The sequence below is a fragment of the Hibiscus syriacus genome, unplaced genomic scaffold (genome assembly GCF_006381635.1).
Source record: "Hibiscus syriacus cultivar Baekdansim isolate YM2019G1 unplaced genomic scaffold, ASM638163v2 tig00111774_pilon, whole genome shotgun sequence".
Taxonomy (NCBI): domain Eukaryota; kingdom Viridiplantae; phylum Streptophyta; class Magnoliopsida; order Malvales; family Malvaceae; genus Hibiscus; species Hibiscus syriacus.
In genome coordinates this window covers 2,950,531-2,969,829 of record NW_024063175.1, presented here as the reverse complement: position 1 = coordinate 2,969,829, position 19,299 = coordinate 2,950,531, and the positions used below count along the sequence as shown (strand labels likewise).

Sequence of the window (19,299 nt, the reverse complement as noted above, 5' to 3'; positions counted from 1 at the left end):
GTCAAAGATTTTATCGGTGGAGGCAGTGTACTTCACGGCTGGTCGGAGTTTGAACGATGGTGAGGGTCGACGGGAAATTTAAGAGTTCTAGATATGAGTTTGTTTCAAACAGAAAAAATAATTGGGTGTTATAATATGATATAGATAAGTTATAAAATGTATTTTTATTGTTTTATTTCAATGAACATAACTAGCCTAGTGATAAAGACATAGTTCTCCATGCTTCTGGATGTGGGTTTTAAAACCAACTAACCCAACATATATATTTATTGGGCTAAAAGTGGGATGAGTAAATTCGGGTTTAGGACCTTGAACAAACAGAAACTTCTCAAATGACCCTTAAAGTTCAGAACCGTGCAATTTGATCCCAAAATAAGTTTAATTAAATAATTATAAATCATACTTAAATATTGTGGTGTGACACTCCTCGCGATGATATATGTCTTCATAATGTTTCTTTAATGATGCTTTTTCATTTTGTACTATTAAAATTTGTGAAAAAAAATTAAATTTCTAATTCCGAAAACAAATTCAAAATTCCTTTAACTTCAACCTAATTATTTTTTTTTCTCTCGTTTATCTTTGCACCATAAGATGTAGGGTTGAGATGATAATTTTTTAAATTTTTTTGATAAAGTTATAAATATATACTTTTTATATTTTAATGACCTAAAATTATTTATAGTATATTTTTGTTAGATTTGGACAAATTTAGGAATCAAATTGATATTTCATCTAAAATTTAAAAATAAAAATGATATTTTATTTAAAATCCACATGTGAAATTAGTAATTTATCTCAAGTTTAGGGGTTAAATAAAATTAACCCATTTTAATACCGTGTGACCCCATCAAACTAAGAGGAGTTAACGACTCAATCACAAAAATAAAACAATAAATAATATAAATGACCAAAAGTAAATAAATTGATAATGTATGTGATTAAAACATAAATTATTTGAATTTGATGAACAATAGTATACAAATATAAAAGAAAATTGATTAATTCAATAGTTTACCCCAATAATTAAAGAACGAGGCACACAATAGTCTCTAAATTTAAGATACTTTTCCTTTAGTTAAATTATATTGGAGTCATTAAATTTTAATATTGCATTAATTAAGGTTATTATCGTCATCTGATATATTTATGTGTATTTTTCCTAGTAAGTTAGTATCTTTCGATAAGAAAATAATACATGATATAATTTAATGAAAACTATATATATATATATACATACATACATATATATATATATATTATGATGTGATTTGAACATAAAATTTTTAAGGAAAGTATAATATTTAATCATAAGATTATACATTATTATTATAATTTTAATAAAAATATTATTTAAGTTAAAGTATAATTAAAATTAATAACATTGTAGAAGTTTTAATGTCGTGTGTCAAGTCACTAGTGAGACCATCTTAAAGTATTGATTTGAATTACGCAACAAACTTAATGGTGCATGCAAGAACCATGAAAAATGATAGGCGAAGCGAGGATCACTCCAAATCTCATGTTTACAGTTTTTTCTTTTAAGAATTTATATTATAAATTAGAGTCATCGAAAAAATAAACATAATATCAACAATAAAAAATAAAAATGACAGGAAAAAAAAGAATCGAAAACGGTGGAGTTTATTCAGCAATCTGCATGGTTGTCTTCTTTGCTCCGATCGTTCAATCTCAGAGTACACAAATACCGGACGACAAATCCAAGGTAAATGATTGGTTCAGTAGCGTTATCAAGCCTCTCAATCAAAGGGCTGGCACTTTAGACCCAGAATTGGTTGAGGCCGAGGCTGAACCTAAAATCATAAAGGTTTAGCAAGGTGACGGTGGAGATTTCACTACCATAATGAAAGCCATCGACAGAGTTCCAGCCGGGAACAGCAAACACGTTATAATATCTATCGGACTCGGGTCTTACCAAGAGAAAATCACGATCCCTCGAGACAAGCCTTACGTTACACTGATGGGAGACCCCAAAAACATGCCCAATTTGACATTTGATGCCACCGCCAAGGACTACAGAACTGTAGACAGTGACACTCTCACTAACTTGTCTAGTTACTTTGTGGGTGCTTATCTCAACATAATAGTAAGCTCCATAATTTAACCAGCACATATGCTTATATTTTAACTCAAATTATAATTGATATTTAACTTTTATAGAGGTAGAAAGAGATTATTTTGAGATATTTTAAATTTTAAAATAAATATCAAACTTTAGTATACATGAGATATTATGTATATGTATCCTTAGCATGTGGGTGCATGTATATGTTATCTAGGGTGGACATTGAAATCTAAATTTCTTTAGATTAATTGTTTATTTTATTGATGGTGCCTAATCTGAATTTTATTTGTATCCTTACATACAAAAATTTCTATTATTAATACATATGTACATATCCTAGAACATATTTCTTGATGAGCATGATAATCTATATGTTTGAAATGGATTATTCTTCTTTTCACCTGCAGAAATAAAAATAATTGAACATCGTTAAATCTCATCTTTTACACGTATTATTCATATTGATATCATTTTATTTATTTTCTCCACTTATAAATTATTAACTACATGTTCTTCCTTGAATTGAATACATTGTTAACTTTCAATACTTTGTTAACAATTATACATAGAACAATGCTCCGAAGCCTGACGGGAAAAGGGAAGGAGCACAAGCGGTTGCCTTGAGAGTATCCGGTGACAGATCGGCATTTTATGGCTGCAACATATTCGGTTTTCAGGATACAGTGTGCGATGACAGGGGGGAACCACTTCTTCAAGGATTGCTATATTCGAGGCACCGTTGATTTCATTTTTGGAAGTGGGAAATCTTTATATCTGGTATACATTTAAAAAAACACATGAAATACGATATATATATAGATATATATATGCCAGAATTTGATTGGAAAAGTGGGATGCAGGACACGGAAATATTTGTAGAAATAGAACCGAAACTTACAGTAATCACGGCACAAGCTAGAGAAAGTTCATCGGAGGACACCGGGTACTCCATTGTGCACTGAAAAATCACCGGAACGGCAAAGGGTTCATTTTTGGGGAGGGCATGGAAGAGCAGTCCGAGAGTTGTTTATGCTTATACTGAAATGACCGACGTTGTGAATCCTGCCGGCTGGTCTCATGAAATGCAACCAGAAAGAACCAAGTAAGTTGATGGTCAATGTTGATAGCACACACCAATCTTATTGATTAATTATGATAATGATAATTATTTTTTTAGAACTGTTTACTATGGAGAATACAAGTGCACTGGGGTAGGCGCATCTTCCAGTGGGCGGGAGCCATTCACCAAGCAGCTAACCGAAAAGGAAGCCGAACCATTCCTGTCGCTTGACTACGTTGCTGCCACAAAATGGCTGCTCCCTCCTCCGATGATCTGATCAATCTATTGTTAGAGTATACCCAAAGACCAATCATATGATGATTGTAATAATACATTTATTTACCGATTTTTATTGAATAAAGGCATTGCCACTATTATTATTAGTTATATGTCCGTGTTTAACAAAAACTAAAAGATAATAAAGTCCATATAATAACATTATTATTATTAAAAGTTCCATAGTCAAGTATTATTATGAGCATGGACAAAAATAATACGCTTAAGACTAACATGTTATTGATAGATGACAACGAGTTATCATTGACATAGTGATGTCATAATTGAATTATGATTATATTGTTAGAGAACAATATATTGGATTGACCCACTATGAGCATATGTCTTGGATTATTATGTAACGGTCATAACATTGCTCATGGTGATGATTATATGTATGACCCTCAGACTTGAGATCATTGTTATCTCGATATAAATTGTTGTATGTTTTGATACAGTTAAACACGCTTCGTAATTGGTTGCACTATAAAGACTTTTTTTTTCTCAGTAACATGAATTTTTATTTCCGGTTTTTAAAATCATCTCAACCGGAGCGTCATTGAAAACCCGTCTAGGCCTAAATAGGGCAAAAGAGTACTCCAAGGTTGATGTACAAACAGCCAGTCCAGAAAAAACATACATGGTCTCTTATTTTGCCAAGACTAGACAGTAACTTCAATAGCATAACCATACCTAGCAACAACAGACAACCAAAACTACAAGAAACTGATGACAAAGAGCATCTTGCAATAGCTACATGCTACCGAACAACCCAAAAATCAATTAAAAAATCAGCTAAATAGAATATAGCGGAGCGTACAGACATAGACCAGTATAATCTTAACAACATACTTCAAACATTTCTTATCTTCTAAATCCTATCTCCACAATTTGATCTGCCAAGTTATAGGACATCTTAGGATTGTACACTAGTTGTACCTTCCCTAAAGTCTCCAATCTTCGATCAATCTCTTCAAATAATCAGTTCAATGCTACTTTCGAATCAGATTAAATAATCAATTCAATTTCCTCAAACCAGCTAGACTTACTAAAAATCTCTAAGGTTGTTTTGATAGCTAACAGTTCAGTAAAATTAGAATTTACAAAAGTGACTGGGCTGAAAAACATTGCCACAACATGCCCAGCTGTTGATCTTAACACATAAAGACTGTTATTGAACTTATCTTGATATATGTAGTGGAGTGTGTATGATTAAGATATGATTTTTCCTTCCTACATAATACGAAATATATCACATGCCACTTGACTGAGTGATACTAGAAATGCATGGTCATGCTCGAATAAGTTGATATGAGATACAACAAATTATTCGTTAATTATAGTCTACTCTAAATATCAAGAAACAATAGATGGGCTATCTAAGTGTGACTATTACAAGACTTGTGTCTATTCTAGATATAAAAGACAAAAGGATGTAATACATAAAAGAGTTAATCACGAAGATGATATGTCGAATAATAATTTCTTGCATCTTAGGTGACAATGATATATTTCTAGATGTCACTCATTGTATATAATATTAGAATTGTTATAACAATTAATACTAACGTTATAAGAACATACAGGGTCACATCCTATGATTGCAATGTGAAAAGTTGTACAATATGTTGTATGTTACTAAAATATATCTAGAGTTAATATATGTAGCACTAAGGAGTGACAAAAAATCTGTCTTAAGGAAACTGTGTAGGTGTAGGCCTCGACTAGTTTCAACTTCATATTCTATTAATAATTGGGTTCTTTACTTTAATCTGTACTTTTTCGATATTAATAAAAGTTTTGCTTTATTTTATTTTTCATCTGTTGTAGCAGGATTTGGGGCAAGGTGCTCATGTAGTTGGATTGGACCAGTAATTATCTAATAACCATAGGGTTATAATGGAGGACGAGACGAGTATGCATGGAGTAGAAGGGAGTAAACAACAGGGAAATAATGTCTATGAGAAGGGGGAAGACATGCATGGAAGAACCTATCGTAGATCAAGAACTGGCTAAAGAGAAGGAAGATCACCAAAACACAAAAAGCGATCAGAAAAAGGAAGGAGTTCTTATGCCGATATGGTTGTTGGGTCTTCCAAGGAAAGAGGCTATTCATGTATGTTAGCAGAAGAATATGAGTTTGAACTAACCGATGAAGACTGTGTCATAGATAGGACATGGGATTTTCCTACTATTAGTTCTTCAGAGCGGGTCCATAGCTTAATTGATAAGAGCATACAAAAGTCGGCGATAGTAAGACTTCTTGGTAGCGTGATTAGGTTCAATGCCTTAGAATTGAGAATTCAATCCCTTTGGTAACCGCAAGGGAGGTTTGAACTAGTAGACCTAGAAAATAGTTACTTTATTGTCAAGTTTGAATGCATAGAAGATTACTTGAAAGTGCTAGCGGAAGGACCCTAGTCGATTTGTGGTATCTACCTTGTGGTACAACCATGGAATCGATTGTTCTCTACCACGAAAAAAAATCCTTCACATATAATGGTATGGATAAGGCTGTCGGGACTGCCCTTATATATTACACGAGAAATTTGTTTAGTATGATTGTATCAACTATATGGAGTGTAGTGAAAGTGGATTAGAGTAAGGGTAAATGGGGCATATTTGCAAGGCTATCTGTTATGGTAGACCTTAACAAACAATTGCTTTCGTGCATAGGAATGAATGACATTATTAAGAAGTTGGAATATAAGGGATTACAGCTAATAAGTTTTAGTTGTAGAGTTTATGGCCATACTAATGAACATTGTAGAGTGACAAATCAATAGGGATATCATTCATAAAGAATGTTTGAGTCGAGAAGGGACTCGATAACTAAACCTTGTAAACTATCACAGAGATAATCATCCGAGGGACGCGGTATATGGTCCATGGATAGTACTTGAACCTAGGAGACGCGGACCGATAAAAGAGATGAGCAATAGTAGTACACGAAACAAAAAGAGTGAGACAAATAGAGGCTATAGGTTTACTATTTTACAAAAAGAGGAGAGGGTAGATGATCTAGGTAATCAACAACATGAGGCCGATGGGGTAATCAGCGAGGGGAATGATCAGTGGGATAAAGGGAAATAAATAGTGTTACATGGGGATAGTGGCAAGGATCAAGTTAGGAATGGGCTACAAGTAGCCAAGAGTCTAAATTAACTACGTTAGGAAAGAAAGAAGGAGGATCAATAGTGGAAAAAGTTCAGGTTGTGCCAATTGTTGAGGGGTAGGCGGTTAGCAGTAAAGTCCAAGATAGTAGCAGGGCTCAAGTGGCACCAAAATCAAAAGTACTTGCGCATGGAACAAAAGTATGAGAATCATTAATTGAGATAGCTACGGTCGTGTCAATTATTAAGGAGCAATCCCCTGAGGTAGTCATACATAAATCAACCATGGGGAGGGTAAGCATGCTGCGATCACTATACTAGAAAAAGGACGAGTCTCGAAGGGTAACAGTAAAGGAAGAAGAAATGTAGAAGTTGGTGGCTCCATAATAATAAACAAATAAATTGCCAAGAGATAAATGAGGGAAAGAAAAAATATGAGTTGAGAGCTCCAGATAAACCTAAAATATCGAATAGGTAGAGTCGGTGTCCAAGCAACTAGATGCCTTACTAACCACGAGTAGTGGCAGAGTAGGTACTGGGGACAACGCACTTGAAAGATTGAAGAAGGCTTGGGTGATGGGGAACCTTGGATTGATAAGAATGATGATTAGGTCGTATTAAATGACATGGTCGATGTCGTTGGGCAAGATTGAACAAGCCTGTAGGCTTTGCAGTGTAGGTATGTAGTAAGTTCACTTTATTGTCATGGATAGGATATTATTTTAGAATTGCCAAGGGTGGCTAGCTCCTCATTCAAAAGAATTTTTAAAAAAGTGGTCCGAAGGAATAAGCCTCATATAATAGAACTAACAAAAACTTGAGTTAGTAAAAGAGGAGAAAATGAAGTCATCAAGAAAATGGATTTTGCCAACTCGTTTAGAGGAGAAGCATAGGTTTTCAGTGGTGGTATTTGGATCCTTTGGGGAGGATATGGATATGGAATTTCTACAAATCTCAAACCAATATGTTCATGGTCATTGTAAAAGTATAGAGAACAGAAATTAGGTTGTGTTCACTACAATGTATGCAAGTCAGCAGGTGGCAAAAAGAAAATTGCTTTTAAATGTATACACAAGTACAATGGAACAGTTCAACGTAAAATTTTGTCCCGAGGGTTTTTTCGAAGTGGTGAAAATCAGAATAAATTTAGAAAATCGAATTTGTAGACAAGATTTGAAATGTTTGGAGTCACCGTCCACCTTTCGGACTATGTAGGTTGAAAACCCCTGATACGCCCTTTTAAATAAAAAATTTAAAAAGACAGGATTTGGAAAGCGATTCAGAGATTTTGGGTTCGGGAGTCGATTACGGTTAAGGAAGGATTAGCACCCCATAACGCCCAAAATTGATACCTCCAATATAAATTTGTCCCTATATTGAAAATTAAGAAATTCAAATATTTATTTAATTAATGATCCATTTATTCCCTAAAATATTTAAAATTTTATAGAGACGAACAATATTTGTTATTTCCAATTAAAGAAGAAACTAACCCCTTAATCGAAATTAAGATGGTTATTTCTTATGTTTTAATCGAAATAATAAAATACTGTCATCCTTAAAAATTAAAGAATTATTCAATTGTTAAACCCTAAAAGAAATTCAAATGTAACAAGTTAGTCACGTTTATTATTATAAAGAATAAGAATGTTCCTTGATATAAATGACCAAAAGTAAATAAATTGATAATGTATGTGATTAAAACATAAATATTTTGAATTTGATGAACAATAGTATACAAACATAAAAAAAAATTGATTAATTCAATAGTTTACCCCAATAATTAATGAACGAGACACACAATAGTCTCTAAATTTAAGATACTTTTACTTTAGTTAAATTATATTGGAGTCATTAAATTTTAATATTGCTTTAATTAAGGTTATTATCGTCATCTGATATATTTATGTAATTATGTGTATTTTTCCTAGTAAGTTAGTATCTTTCGATAAGATAATAACACATGATATAATTTAATGAAAACTATATATATATTATGATGTGATTTGAACCTAAAATTCTTAAGGAGAGTATAATATTTAATCATAAGATTATACATTATTATTATAATTTTAATAAAAATATTATCTAAGTTAAAGTATAATTAAAATTAATTTTTCTATTTTATAAAATAATATTAATTCTAATATAAATTATAAAATGATATAATAATATATTTTTAACATTGCAGAAGTTTTAATGTCGTGTGTCAAGTCACTAGTGAGACCACCTTAAAGTATTCATTTGAATTACGCAACAAGCTTAATGGTGCATGCAAGAACCACGAAAAATGATAGGCGGAGCGACGATCACTCCAAATCTCATGTTTACAGTTTTTTCTTCACGAATTTATCTAATAAATTAGAGTCACCGAAAAATAAACATAATATCAACAATAAAAAATAAAAATGATAGGAAAAAAAAAGAATCGAAAATGGTGGAGTTTATGCAGCAATCTGCATGGTTGTCTTCTTTGCTCCGATCGTTCAGTCTCAGGGTACACAGATACCGGAGGACAAATCCAAGGTAAATGATTGGTTCAGTAGCGTTATCAAGCCTCTCAATCAAAGGGCTGGCACTTTAGACCCAGAATTGGTTGAGGCCGAGACTGAACCTAAAATCATAAAGGTTAAGCAAGGTGACGGTGGAGATTTCACTACCATAATGAAAGCCATCGACAGCGTTCCAGCCGGGAACAACAAACGCGTTATAATATCTATCGGACCCGGGTCTTACCAAGAGAAAATCACGATCCCTCGAGACAAGCCTTACGTTACACTGATGGGAGACCCCAAAAACATGCCCAATTTGACATTTGATGCCACCGCCAAGGACTACGGAACTGTAGACAGCGGCACGCTCACTACCTTGTCTAGTTACTTTGTGGGTGCTTATCTCAACATAATAGTAAGCTCCAGAATTTAACCAGCACGTATGCTTATATTTTAACTCTAATTATAATTGATATTTAACTTTTATAGAGGTAGTAATAGAATATTTTGAGATATTTTAAATTTTAAAATAAATATCAAACTTTAGTGTACATGAGATATTATGTATATGTATCCTTAGCCTGTGGTTGCATGTATATGTTATCTAGGGTAGACAATGAAATCTAAATTTCTTTAGATTAATTGTTTATTTTATTGATGGGGCCTAATCTGAATTTTATTTGTATCCTTCCATACAAAAATTTCTATTATTAATACAAATCTACATATCCTAGAACATATTTCTTGATGAGCATGATGATATATACGTTTGAAATGGATTATTATTCTTTTCACCTGTAGAAATAAAAATAATTGAACATCGTTAAATCTCATCTTTTACACGTATTATTCATATTGATATCATTTTATTTATTTTCTCCACTTATAAATTCTTAACTACATGTTCTTCCTTGAATTGAATACATTGTTAACTTTCAATACTTTGTTAACAATTATACATAGAACAATGCTCCGAAGCCTGACGGGAAAAGGGAAGGAGCACAAGCGGTTGCCTTGAGAGTATCCGGTGACAGATCGGCATTTTATGGCTGCAACATATTCGGTTTTCAGGATACAGTGTGCGATGACAGGGGGAACCACTTCTTCAAGGATTGCTATATTCGAGGCACCGTTGATTTCATTTTTGGTAGTGGGAAATCTTTATATCTGGTATACATTTAAAAAAAACACATGAAATACGATATATATATAGATATATATATGCCAGAATTTGATTGGAAAAGTGGGATGCAGGACACGGAAATATTTGTAGAAATAGAACCGAAACTTACAGTAATCACGGCACAAGCTAGAGAAAGTTCATCGGAGGACACCGGGTACTCCATTGTGCACGGAAAAATCACCGGAACGGCAAAGGGTTCATTTTTGGGGAGGGCATGGAAGAGCAGTCCGAGAGTTGTTTATGCTTATACTGAAATGACCGACGTTGTGAATCCTGCCGGCTGGTCTCATGAAATGCAACCAGAAAGAACCAAGTAAGCCGATGGTCAATGTTGATAGCACACACACCAATCTTATTGATTAATTATGATAATGATAATTATTTTTTAGAACTGTTTACTATGGAGAATACAAGTGCACTGGGGTAGGCGCATCTTCCAGTGGGCGGGAGCCATTCACCAAGCAGCTAACCGAAAAGGAAGCCGAACCATTCCTGTCGCTTGACTACGTTGCTGCCACCAAATGGCTGCTCCCTCCTCCGATGATCTGATCAATCTATTGTTATAGTATATCCAAAGACCAATCATATTATGATTGTAATAATACATTTATTTACCGATTTTATTGAATAAAGGTATTGCCACTATTATTATCAGTTATATGTATGTGTTTAACAAAAACTGAAAGATAATAGAGTCCATATAATAACATTATTATTATTAAAAGTTCCATATTCAAGTATTATTATGGGCATGAACAATAATAATACGCTTAAGACTCAAATGTTATTGATAGATGACAACGAGTTATCATTGATATAGAGATGTCATAATTGCATTATGATTATATTGTTAGAGAACAATATATTGGATTAACCCACCATGAGCATATGTCTTGGATTATTATGTAACGGTCATAACATTGCTCATGGTGATGATTATATGTATGTCCCTCAGACTTGAGATCAATGTTATCTCGATATAAATTGTTGTAAGTTTTGATACAGTTAAACACGCTTCGTAACTGGTTGCACTATAAAGACTTTTTTTTTTCTCAGTAACATGAATTTTTATTTCCGATTTTTAAAATCATCCCAACCGAAGCGTCATTCAAAACCCCTCTATGCCTAAATAGGGGAAAAGAGTACTCCAAGGTTGATGTACAAACAGCAAGTCCAGAAAAAACATACATGGTCTCTTATTTCGCCATGACTAGATAGTAACTTCAATAGCATAACCATACCTAGCAACAACAGACAACCAAAACTACAAGAAATTGATGACAGAGAGCATCTTGCAATAACTACATGCTATCGAACAACCCAAAAATCAATTAAAAAAATTGCTAAACAGAATATAGCGGAGCGTACAGACATAGACCAGTATAATCTTACCAACATACTTTAAACATTTCTTGTCTGCTAAATCCTATCTCCGCGAGTTGATCTGCTAAGTTATAACACATCTTAGGAGTGTACACTAGTTGTACCTTCCCTACAGTCATTAATCTTCAATAAATCTCTTCAAATAACCAGTTCAATGCTACTTTCGAATCAGATTCTATAATCAGTTCAATTTCCTCACACCAGCTAGACTTACTAAAAATCTCTAAGGTTGTTTTGATAGCTAACAGTTCAGTAAAATCAGAATTTACACAAGAGACCGGGCCGAAAAATATTGCCACAACATGCCCAGCTGTTGATCTTAACACATAAAGACTGTTATTGAACTTATCTTGATATATGTAGTGGAGTGTGTATGATTAAGATAGGATTTGTCCTTCCTACATAATAGGAAATATATCACAGGCCACTTGATTGAGTGATACTAGAAATGGATGGTCATGCTCAAATAAGTTGATATGAGATACAACAAATTTTTCGTTAATTATAGTCTACTCTAGATATCAAGAAACAATAGATGGGCTATACCAGTGTGACTATTCCAAGACTTGTGTCTATTCTAGATATAAAAGACAAAAGGATGTAATACATAAAAGAGTTAATCACGAAGATGATATGTCGAATAATAATTTCTTGTATATTAGGTGACAATGATATATTTCTAGATGTCACCCATTGTATATAATATTAGAATTGTTATAATAATTAATACTAACGTTACAAGAACATACAAGGTCACATCCTAGGATTGCAATGTGAAAAGTTGTACAATTTGTTGTATGTTACTAAAATATATCTAGAGTTAATATATGTAGCACTAAGGAGTGACCAAAAATCTGTCTTAAGGAAACTGTGTAGGTGTAGGCCTCGACTAGTTTCAACTTCATATTCTATTAATAATTGGGTTTTTTACTTTAATCTGTACTTTTTAGATATTAATAAAAGTTTTGTTTTATTTTATTTTTCATCTGTTGTAGCAGGATTTGGGGCAAGGTGCTCATGTAGTTGGATTGGACCAGTAATTATCTAATAACCATAGGGTTATAATGGATGACGAGACGAGTATGCATGGAGGAGAAGGGAGTAAACAACAGGGAAATAATGTCTATGAGAAGGGGGAAGACATGCATGGAAGAACCTATCGTAGATCAAGACTGGCTAAAGAGAAGGAAGATTCACCCAAACAGAAAAAGCGATCAGAAAAAGGAAGGAGTTCTTATGCCGATATGGTTATTGGGTCTTCCAAGGAAAGAGGCTATTCATGTATGTTAGCAGAAGAATAAGAGTTTGAACTAACCGATGAAGACTGTGTCATAGATAGGACACGGGATTTACCTACTATTAGTTCTTCAGAGCGGGTCCATAGCTTAATTGATAAGAGCATACAAAAGTCGGCGATAGTAAGACTTCTTGGTAGGGTGATTAGGTTCAATGCCTTAGAATTGAGAATTCAATCCCTTTGGTAACCGCAAGGGAGGTTTGAACTAGTAGACCTAGAAAATAGTTACTTTATTGTCAAATTTGAATGCATAGAAGATTACTTGAAAGTGCTAGCGGAAGGGACCCTAGACGATTTATGGTATCTACCTTGTGGTAAAACCATGGAATCGATTGTTCTCTACCACGAAAAGGAATCCTTCACATGTAATGGTATGGATAAGGCTGTCGAGACTGCCCTTATATATTACACGAGAAATTTGTTTAGTATGATTGTATCAACTATAGGGAGTGTAGTGAAATTGGATTAGAGTAAGGGTGAATGGGGCATATTTGCAAGGCTATCTGTTATGATAGACCTTAACAAACAATTGCTTTCGTGTATAGGAATCAATGGCTTTATTAAGAAGTTGGAAAATAAGGGATTACAGCTAATAAGTTTTAGTTGTAGAGTTTATGGCCATACTAATGAACATTGTAGAGTGGCAAATCAATAGGGATATCATTCATAAAGAATGTTTGAGTCGAGAAGGGACTCGATAACTGTACCTTGTAAACTATCACAAAGATAATCATCCGAGGGACACGGTATATGGTCCATGGATAGTACTTGAACCTAGGAGACGTCGACCGATAAAAGAGATAAGCAGTAGTAGTACACGAAACAATAAGAGTGAGACAAATAGAGGCTATAGGTTTACTATTTTACAAAAAGAGGAGATGGTAGATGATCTAGGTAAGCAACAACATGAGGCCGATGGGGTAATCAGCGAGGGGAATGATCAGTGGGATAATGGGAAATAAATAGTGTTACATGGGGATAGTGGCAAGGATCAAGTTAGGAATGGGCTACAAGTAGCCAAGAGTCTAAATTAACTACGTTAGGAAAGAAAGAAGGAGGATCAATAGTGGAAAAAGTTCAGGTTGTGCCAATTGTTGAGGGGATGGCGGTTAGCAGTAAAGTCCAAGATAGTAGCAGGGCTCAAGTGGCACCAAAATCTAAAGTACTTGCGCATGGAACAAAAGTATGAGAATCATTAATTGAGATAGTTACGGTCGTGTCAATTATTAAGGAGCAATCCCCTGAGGTAGTCATACATAAATCAACCATGGGGAGGGTAAGCATGCTGCGATCACTATACTAGAAAAAGGACGAGTCTCGAAGGGTAACAGTAAAGGAAGAAGAAATGTAGAAGTTGGTGGCTCCATAATAATAAACAAATAAGTTACCAAGAGATTAACGAGGGAAAGAAAACAATATGAGTTGACAGCTCCAGATAAACCTAAAATATCGAATAGGTAGAGTCGGTGTCCAAGCAACTAGATGCCTTACTAACCACGAGTAGTGGCAGAGTAGGTACTGGGGACAACGCACTTGAAAGATTGAAGAAGGCTTGGGTGATGGGGAACCTTGGATTGATAAGAATGATGATTAGGTCGTATTAAATGACATGGTCGATGTCGTTGGGCAAGATTGAACAAGGCTGTAGGCTTTGCAGTGTAGGTATGTAGTAAGTTCACTTTATTGTCATGGATAGGATATTATTTTAGAATTGCCAAGGGTGGCTAGCTCTTCATTCAAAATAACTTTTAAAAAAGTGGTCCGTAGGAATAAGCCTCATATAATAGAACTAACATAAACTTGAGTTAGTAAAAGAGGAGAAAATGAATTCATCAAGAAATTGGGTTTTGCCAACTCGTTTAGAGGAGAAGCATAGGTTTTCAGTGGTGGTATTTGGATCCTTTGGGGAGGATATGGAATTTCTACAAATCTCAAACCAATATGTTCATGGTCATTGTAAAAGTAAAGAGAACAGAAATTAGGTTGTGTTCACTACAATGTATGCATGTCAGCAGGTGGCAAAAAGAAAATTGCTTTTAAATGTATACACAAGTACAATGGAACAGTTCAACGTAAAATTTTGTCGCGAGGGCTTTTTCGAAGTGGCGAAAATCGGAATAAATTTAGAAAATCGAATTTGTAGACAAGATTTGAAATGTTTGGAGTCACCATCCACCTTTCAGACTAGGTAGGTTGAAAACCCCTGATACACCCTTTTAAATAAAAAATTTAAAAAGACAGTATTTCGTAAGTGATTCAGAGATTTTGGGTTCAAGAGTCGATTACAGTTGAGGAATGATTAGCACCCCATAACTCCCAAAATTGATACCTCCAATATAAATTTGTCCCTATATTGAAAATTAAGAAATTCAAATATTTATTTAATTAATAATCTATTTATTCCCTAAAATATTTAAAATTTTATAGAGACGAACAATATTTGTTATTTCCAATTAAAGAAGAAACTAACCCTTTAATCAAAATTAAGGTGGTTATTTCTTATGTTTTAATCGAAATAATAAAATACTGTCATCCTTAAATATTAAGAACTATTCAATTGTTAAACCCTAAAAGAAATTCAAATGTAACAAGTTAGTCACGTTTATTATTATAAAGAATAAGAATGTTCCTTGATATAAATGACCAAAAGTAAATAAAATGATAATGTATGTGATTAAAACATAAATTTTTTGAATTTGATGAACAATAGTGTACAAACATAAAAGAAAATTGATTAATTCAATAGTTTACCCCAATAATTAATGAACGAGACACACAATAGTCTCTAAATTTAAGATACTTTTACTTTAGTTAAATTATATTGGAGTCATTAAATTTTAATATTGCTTTAATTAAGGTTATTATCGTCATCTGATATATTTATGTAATTATGTGTATTTTTCCTAGTAAGTTAGTATCTTTCGATAAGATAATAACACATGATATAATTTAATGAAAACTATATATATATTATGATGTGATTTGAACCTAAAATTCTTAAGGAGAGTATAATATTTAATCATAAGATTATACATTATTATTATAATTTTAATAAAAATATTATCTAAGTTAAAGTATAATTAAAATTAATTTTTCTATTTTATAAAATAATATTAATTCTAATAGAAATTATAAAATGATATAATAATATATTTTTAACATTGCAGAAGTTTTAATGTCGTGTGTCAAGTCACTAGTGAGACCATCTTAAAGTATTCATTTGAATTACGCAACAAGCTTAATGGTGCATGCAAGAACAATGAAAAATGATAGGCGGAGCGAGGATCACTCCAAATCTCATGTTTATAGTTTTTTCTTCACGAATTTATCTTATAAATTAGAGTCACCGAAAAAATAAACATAATATCAACAATAAAAAATAAAAATTATAGGAAAAAAAGAATCGAAAATGGCGGAGTTTATGCAGCAATCTGCATGGTTGTCTTCTTTGCTCCGATCGTTCAGTCTCAGGGTACACAGATACCGGAGGACAAATCCAAGGTAAATGATTGGTTCAGTAGCATTATCAAGCCTCTCAATCAAAGGGCTGACACTTTAGACCCAGAATTGGTTGAGGCCGAGACTGAACCTAAAATCATAAAGGTTAAGCAAGGTGACGGTGGAGATTTCACTACCATAATGAAAGCCATCGACAGCGTTCCAGCCGGGAACAACAAACGCGTTATAATATCTATCGGACCCGGGTCTTACCAAGAGAAAATCACGATCCCTCGAGACAAGCCTTACGTTACACTGATGGGAGACCCCAAAAAACATGCCCAATTTGACATTTGATGCCACCGCCAAGGACTACGGAACTGTAGACAGCGGCACGCTCACTACCTTGTCTAGTTACTTTGTGGGTGCTTATCAACATAATAGTAAGCTCCAGAATTTAACCAGCACGTATGCTTATATTTTAACTCTAATTATAATTGATATTTAACTTTTATAGGTAGTAATAGAATATTTGAGATATTTAAATTTTAAAATAAATATCAAACTTTAGTGTACATGAGATATATGTATATGTATCCTTAGCCTGTGGTTGCATGTATATGTTATCTAGGGTAGGACAATGAAATCTAAATTTCTTTAGATTAATTGTTTATTTTATTGATGGGGCCTAATCTGAATTTTATTTGTATCCTTCCATACAAAAATTTCTATTATTAATACAAATCTACATATCCTAGACGTTTGAAATGGATTATTATTCTTTTCACCTGTAGAAATAAAAATAATTGAACATCGTTAAATCTCATCTTTTACACGTATTATTATTGATATCATTTTATTTATTTTCTCCACTTATAAATTCTTAACTACATGTTCTTCCTTGAATTGAATACATTGTTAACTTTCAATACTTTGTTAACAATTATACATAGAACAATGCTCCGAAGCCTGACGGGAAAAGGGAAGGAGCACAAGCGGTTGCCTTGAGTATCCGGTGACAGATCGGCATTTTATGGCTGCAACATATTCGGTTTTCAGGATACAGTGTGCGATGACAGGGGGAACCACTTCTTCAAGGATTGCTATATTCGAGGCACCGTTGATTTCATTTTTGGTAGTGGGAAATCTTTATATCTGGTATACATTTAAAAAAACACATGAAATACGATATATATATAGATATATATATGCCAGAATTTGATTGGAAAAGTGGGATGCAGGACACGGAAATATTTGTAGAAATAGAACCGAAACTTACAGTAATCACGGCACAAGCTAGAGAAAGTTCATCGGAGGACACCGGGTACTCCATTGTGCACGGAAAAATCAACGGAACGGCAAAGGGTTCATTTTTGGGGAGGGGAAGAGCAGTCCGAGAGTTGTTTATGCTTATACTGAAATGACCGACGTTGTGAATCCTGCCGGCTGGTCTCATGAAATGCAACCAGAAAGAACCAAGTAAGCTGATGGTCAATGTTGATAGCCCACACCAATCTTATTGATTAATTATGATAATGATAATTATTTTTTTAGAACTGTTTACTATGGAGAATACAAGTGCACTGGGGTAGGCGCATCTTCCAGTGGGCGGGAGCCATTCACCAAGCAGCTAACCGAAAAGGAAGCCGAACCATTCCTGTCGCTTGACTACGTTGCTGCCACCAAATGGCTGCTCCCTCCTCCGATGATCTGATCAATCTATTGTTATAGTATACCTAAAGACCAATTATATGATGATTGTAATAATACATTTATTTACCGATTTTATTGAATAAAGGCATTGCCACTATTATTATCAGTTATATGTATGTGTTTAACAAAAACTGAAAGATAATCGAGTCCATATAATAACATTATTATTATTAAAAGTTCCATATTCAAGTATTATTATGGGCATGAACAATAATAATACGCTTAAGACTCAAATGTTATTGACAGATGACAACGAGTTATCATTGACATAGAGATGTCATAATTGCATTATGATTATATTGTTAGAGAACAGTATATTGGATTAACCCACCATGAGCATATGTCTTGGATTATTATGTAACGGTCATAACATTGCTCATGGTGATGATTATATGTATGTCCCTCAGACTTGAGATCAATGTTATCTCGATATAAATTGTTGTACGTTTTGATACAGTTAAACACTCTTCGTAACTGGTTGCACTATAAAGACTTTTTTTTTTCTCAGTAACATGAATTTTTATTTCCGATTTTTAAAATCATCCCAACCGAAGCGTCATTCAAAACCCCTCTATGCCTAAATAGGGGAAAAGAGTACTCCAAGGTTGATGTACAAACAGCCAGTCCAGAAAAAACATACATGGTCTCTCATTTCGCCAAGACTAGATAGTAACATCAATAGCATAACCATACCTAGCAACAACAGACAACCAAAACTATAAAAAACTGATGACAGAGAGCATCTTGCAATAACTACATGCTATCGAACAACCCAAAAATCAATTAAAAAATTGCTAAACAGAATATAGCAGAGCGTACAGACATAGACCAGTATAATCTTACCAACATACTTTAAACATTTCTTGTCTGCTAAATCCTATCTCCGCGAGTTGATCTGCTAAGTTATAACACATATTAGGAGTGTACACTAGTTGTACCTTCCCTACAGTCATTAATCTTCAATAAATCTCTTCAAATAACCAGTTCAATGCTACTTTCGAATCAGATTCTATAATCAGTTCAATTTCCTCACACCAGCTAGACTTACTAAAAATCTCTAAGGTTGTTTTGATAGCTAACAGTTCAGTAAAATCAGAATTTACACAAGAGACCGGGCCGAAAAATATTGCCACAACATGCCCAGCTGTTGATCTTAACACATAAAGACTGTTATTGAACTTATCTTGATATATGTAGTGGAGTGTGTATGATTAAGATAGGATTTGTCCTTCCTACATAATAGGAAATATATCACAGG

At 33.6% G+C, this 19,299-nt stretch overlaps 1 protein-coding gene and 2 pseudogenes across 1 annotated transcript; all 3 read left to right on the top strand.

Moving 5' to 3' along the window:
• Positions 1-1,609: 1,609 nt before the first annotated feature.
• Positions 1,610-3,445, top strand: LOC120170196 (annotated as a pseudogene).
• Positions 3,446-5,376: 1,931 nt separating this feature from the next.
• Positions 5,377-10,760, top strand: LOC120170206 (pectinesterase PPME1-like). Its single transcript, XM_039178187.1, has 5 exons — positions 5,377-5,538; positions 8,951-9,442; positions 9,991-10,197; positions 10,282-10,523; positions 10,600-10,760. The coding sequence occupies exons 1-5, from the start codon at positions 5,377-5,379 to the stop codon at positions 10,757-10,759; spliced, it is 1,263 nt and encodes a 420-aa protein (XP_039034118.1). The 3' UTR covers position 10,760.
• Positions 10,761-12,657: 1,897 nt separating this feature from the next.
• Positions 12,658-18,043, top strand: LOC120170205 (annotated as a pseudogene).
• The last annotated feature ends 1,256 nt before the right edge of the window (positions 18,044-19,299 follow it).

Coding starts and splice junctions, on each gene's coding strand:
- LOC120170206 (XM_039178187.1), top strand. CDS start 5,377: ATGTCTATGAGAAGGGGGAAGACATGCATGGAAGAACCTATCGTAGAT. Junction 9,443..9,990: donor GTGCTTATCTCAACATAATA/GTAAGCTCCAGA, acceptor AATTATACATAG/AACAATGCTCCGAAGCCTGA. Junction 10,524..10,599: donor ATGCAACCAGAAAGAACCAA/GTAAGCCGATGG, acceptor ATTATTTTTTAG/AACTGTTTACTATGGAGAAT.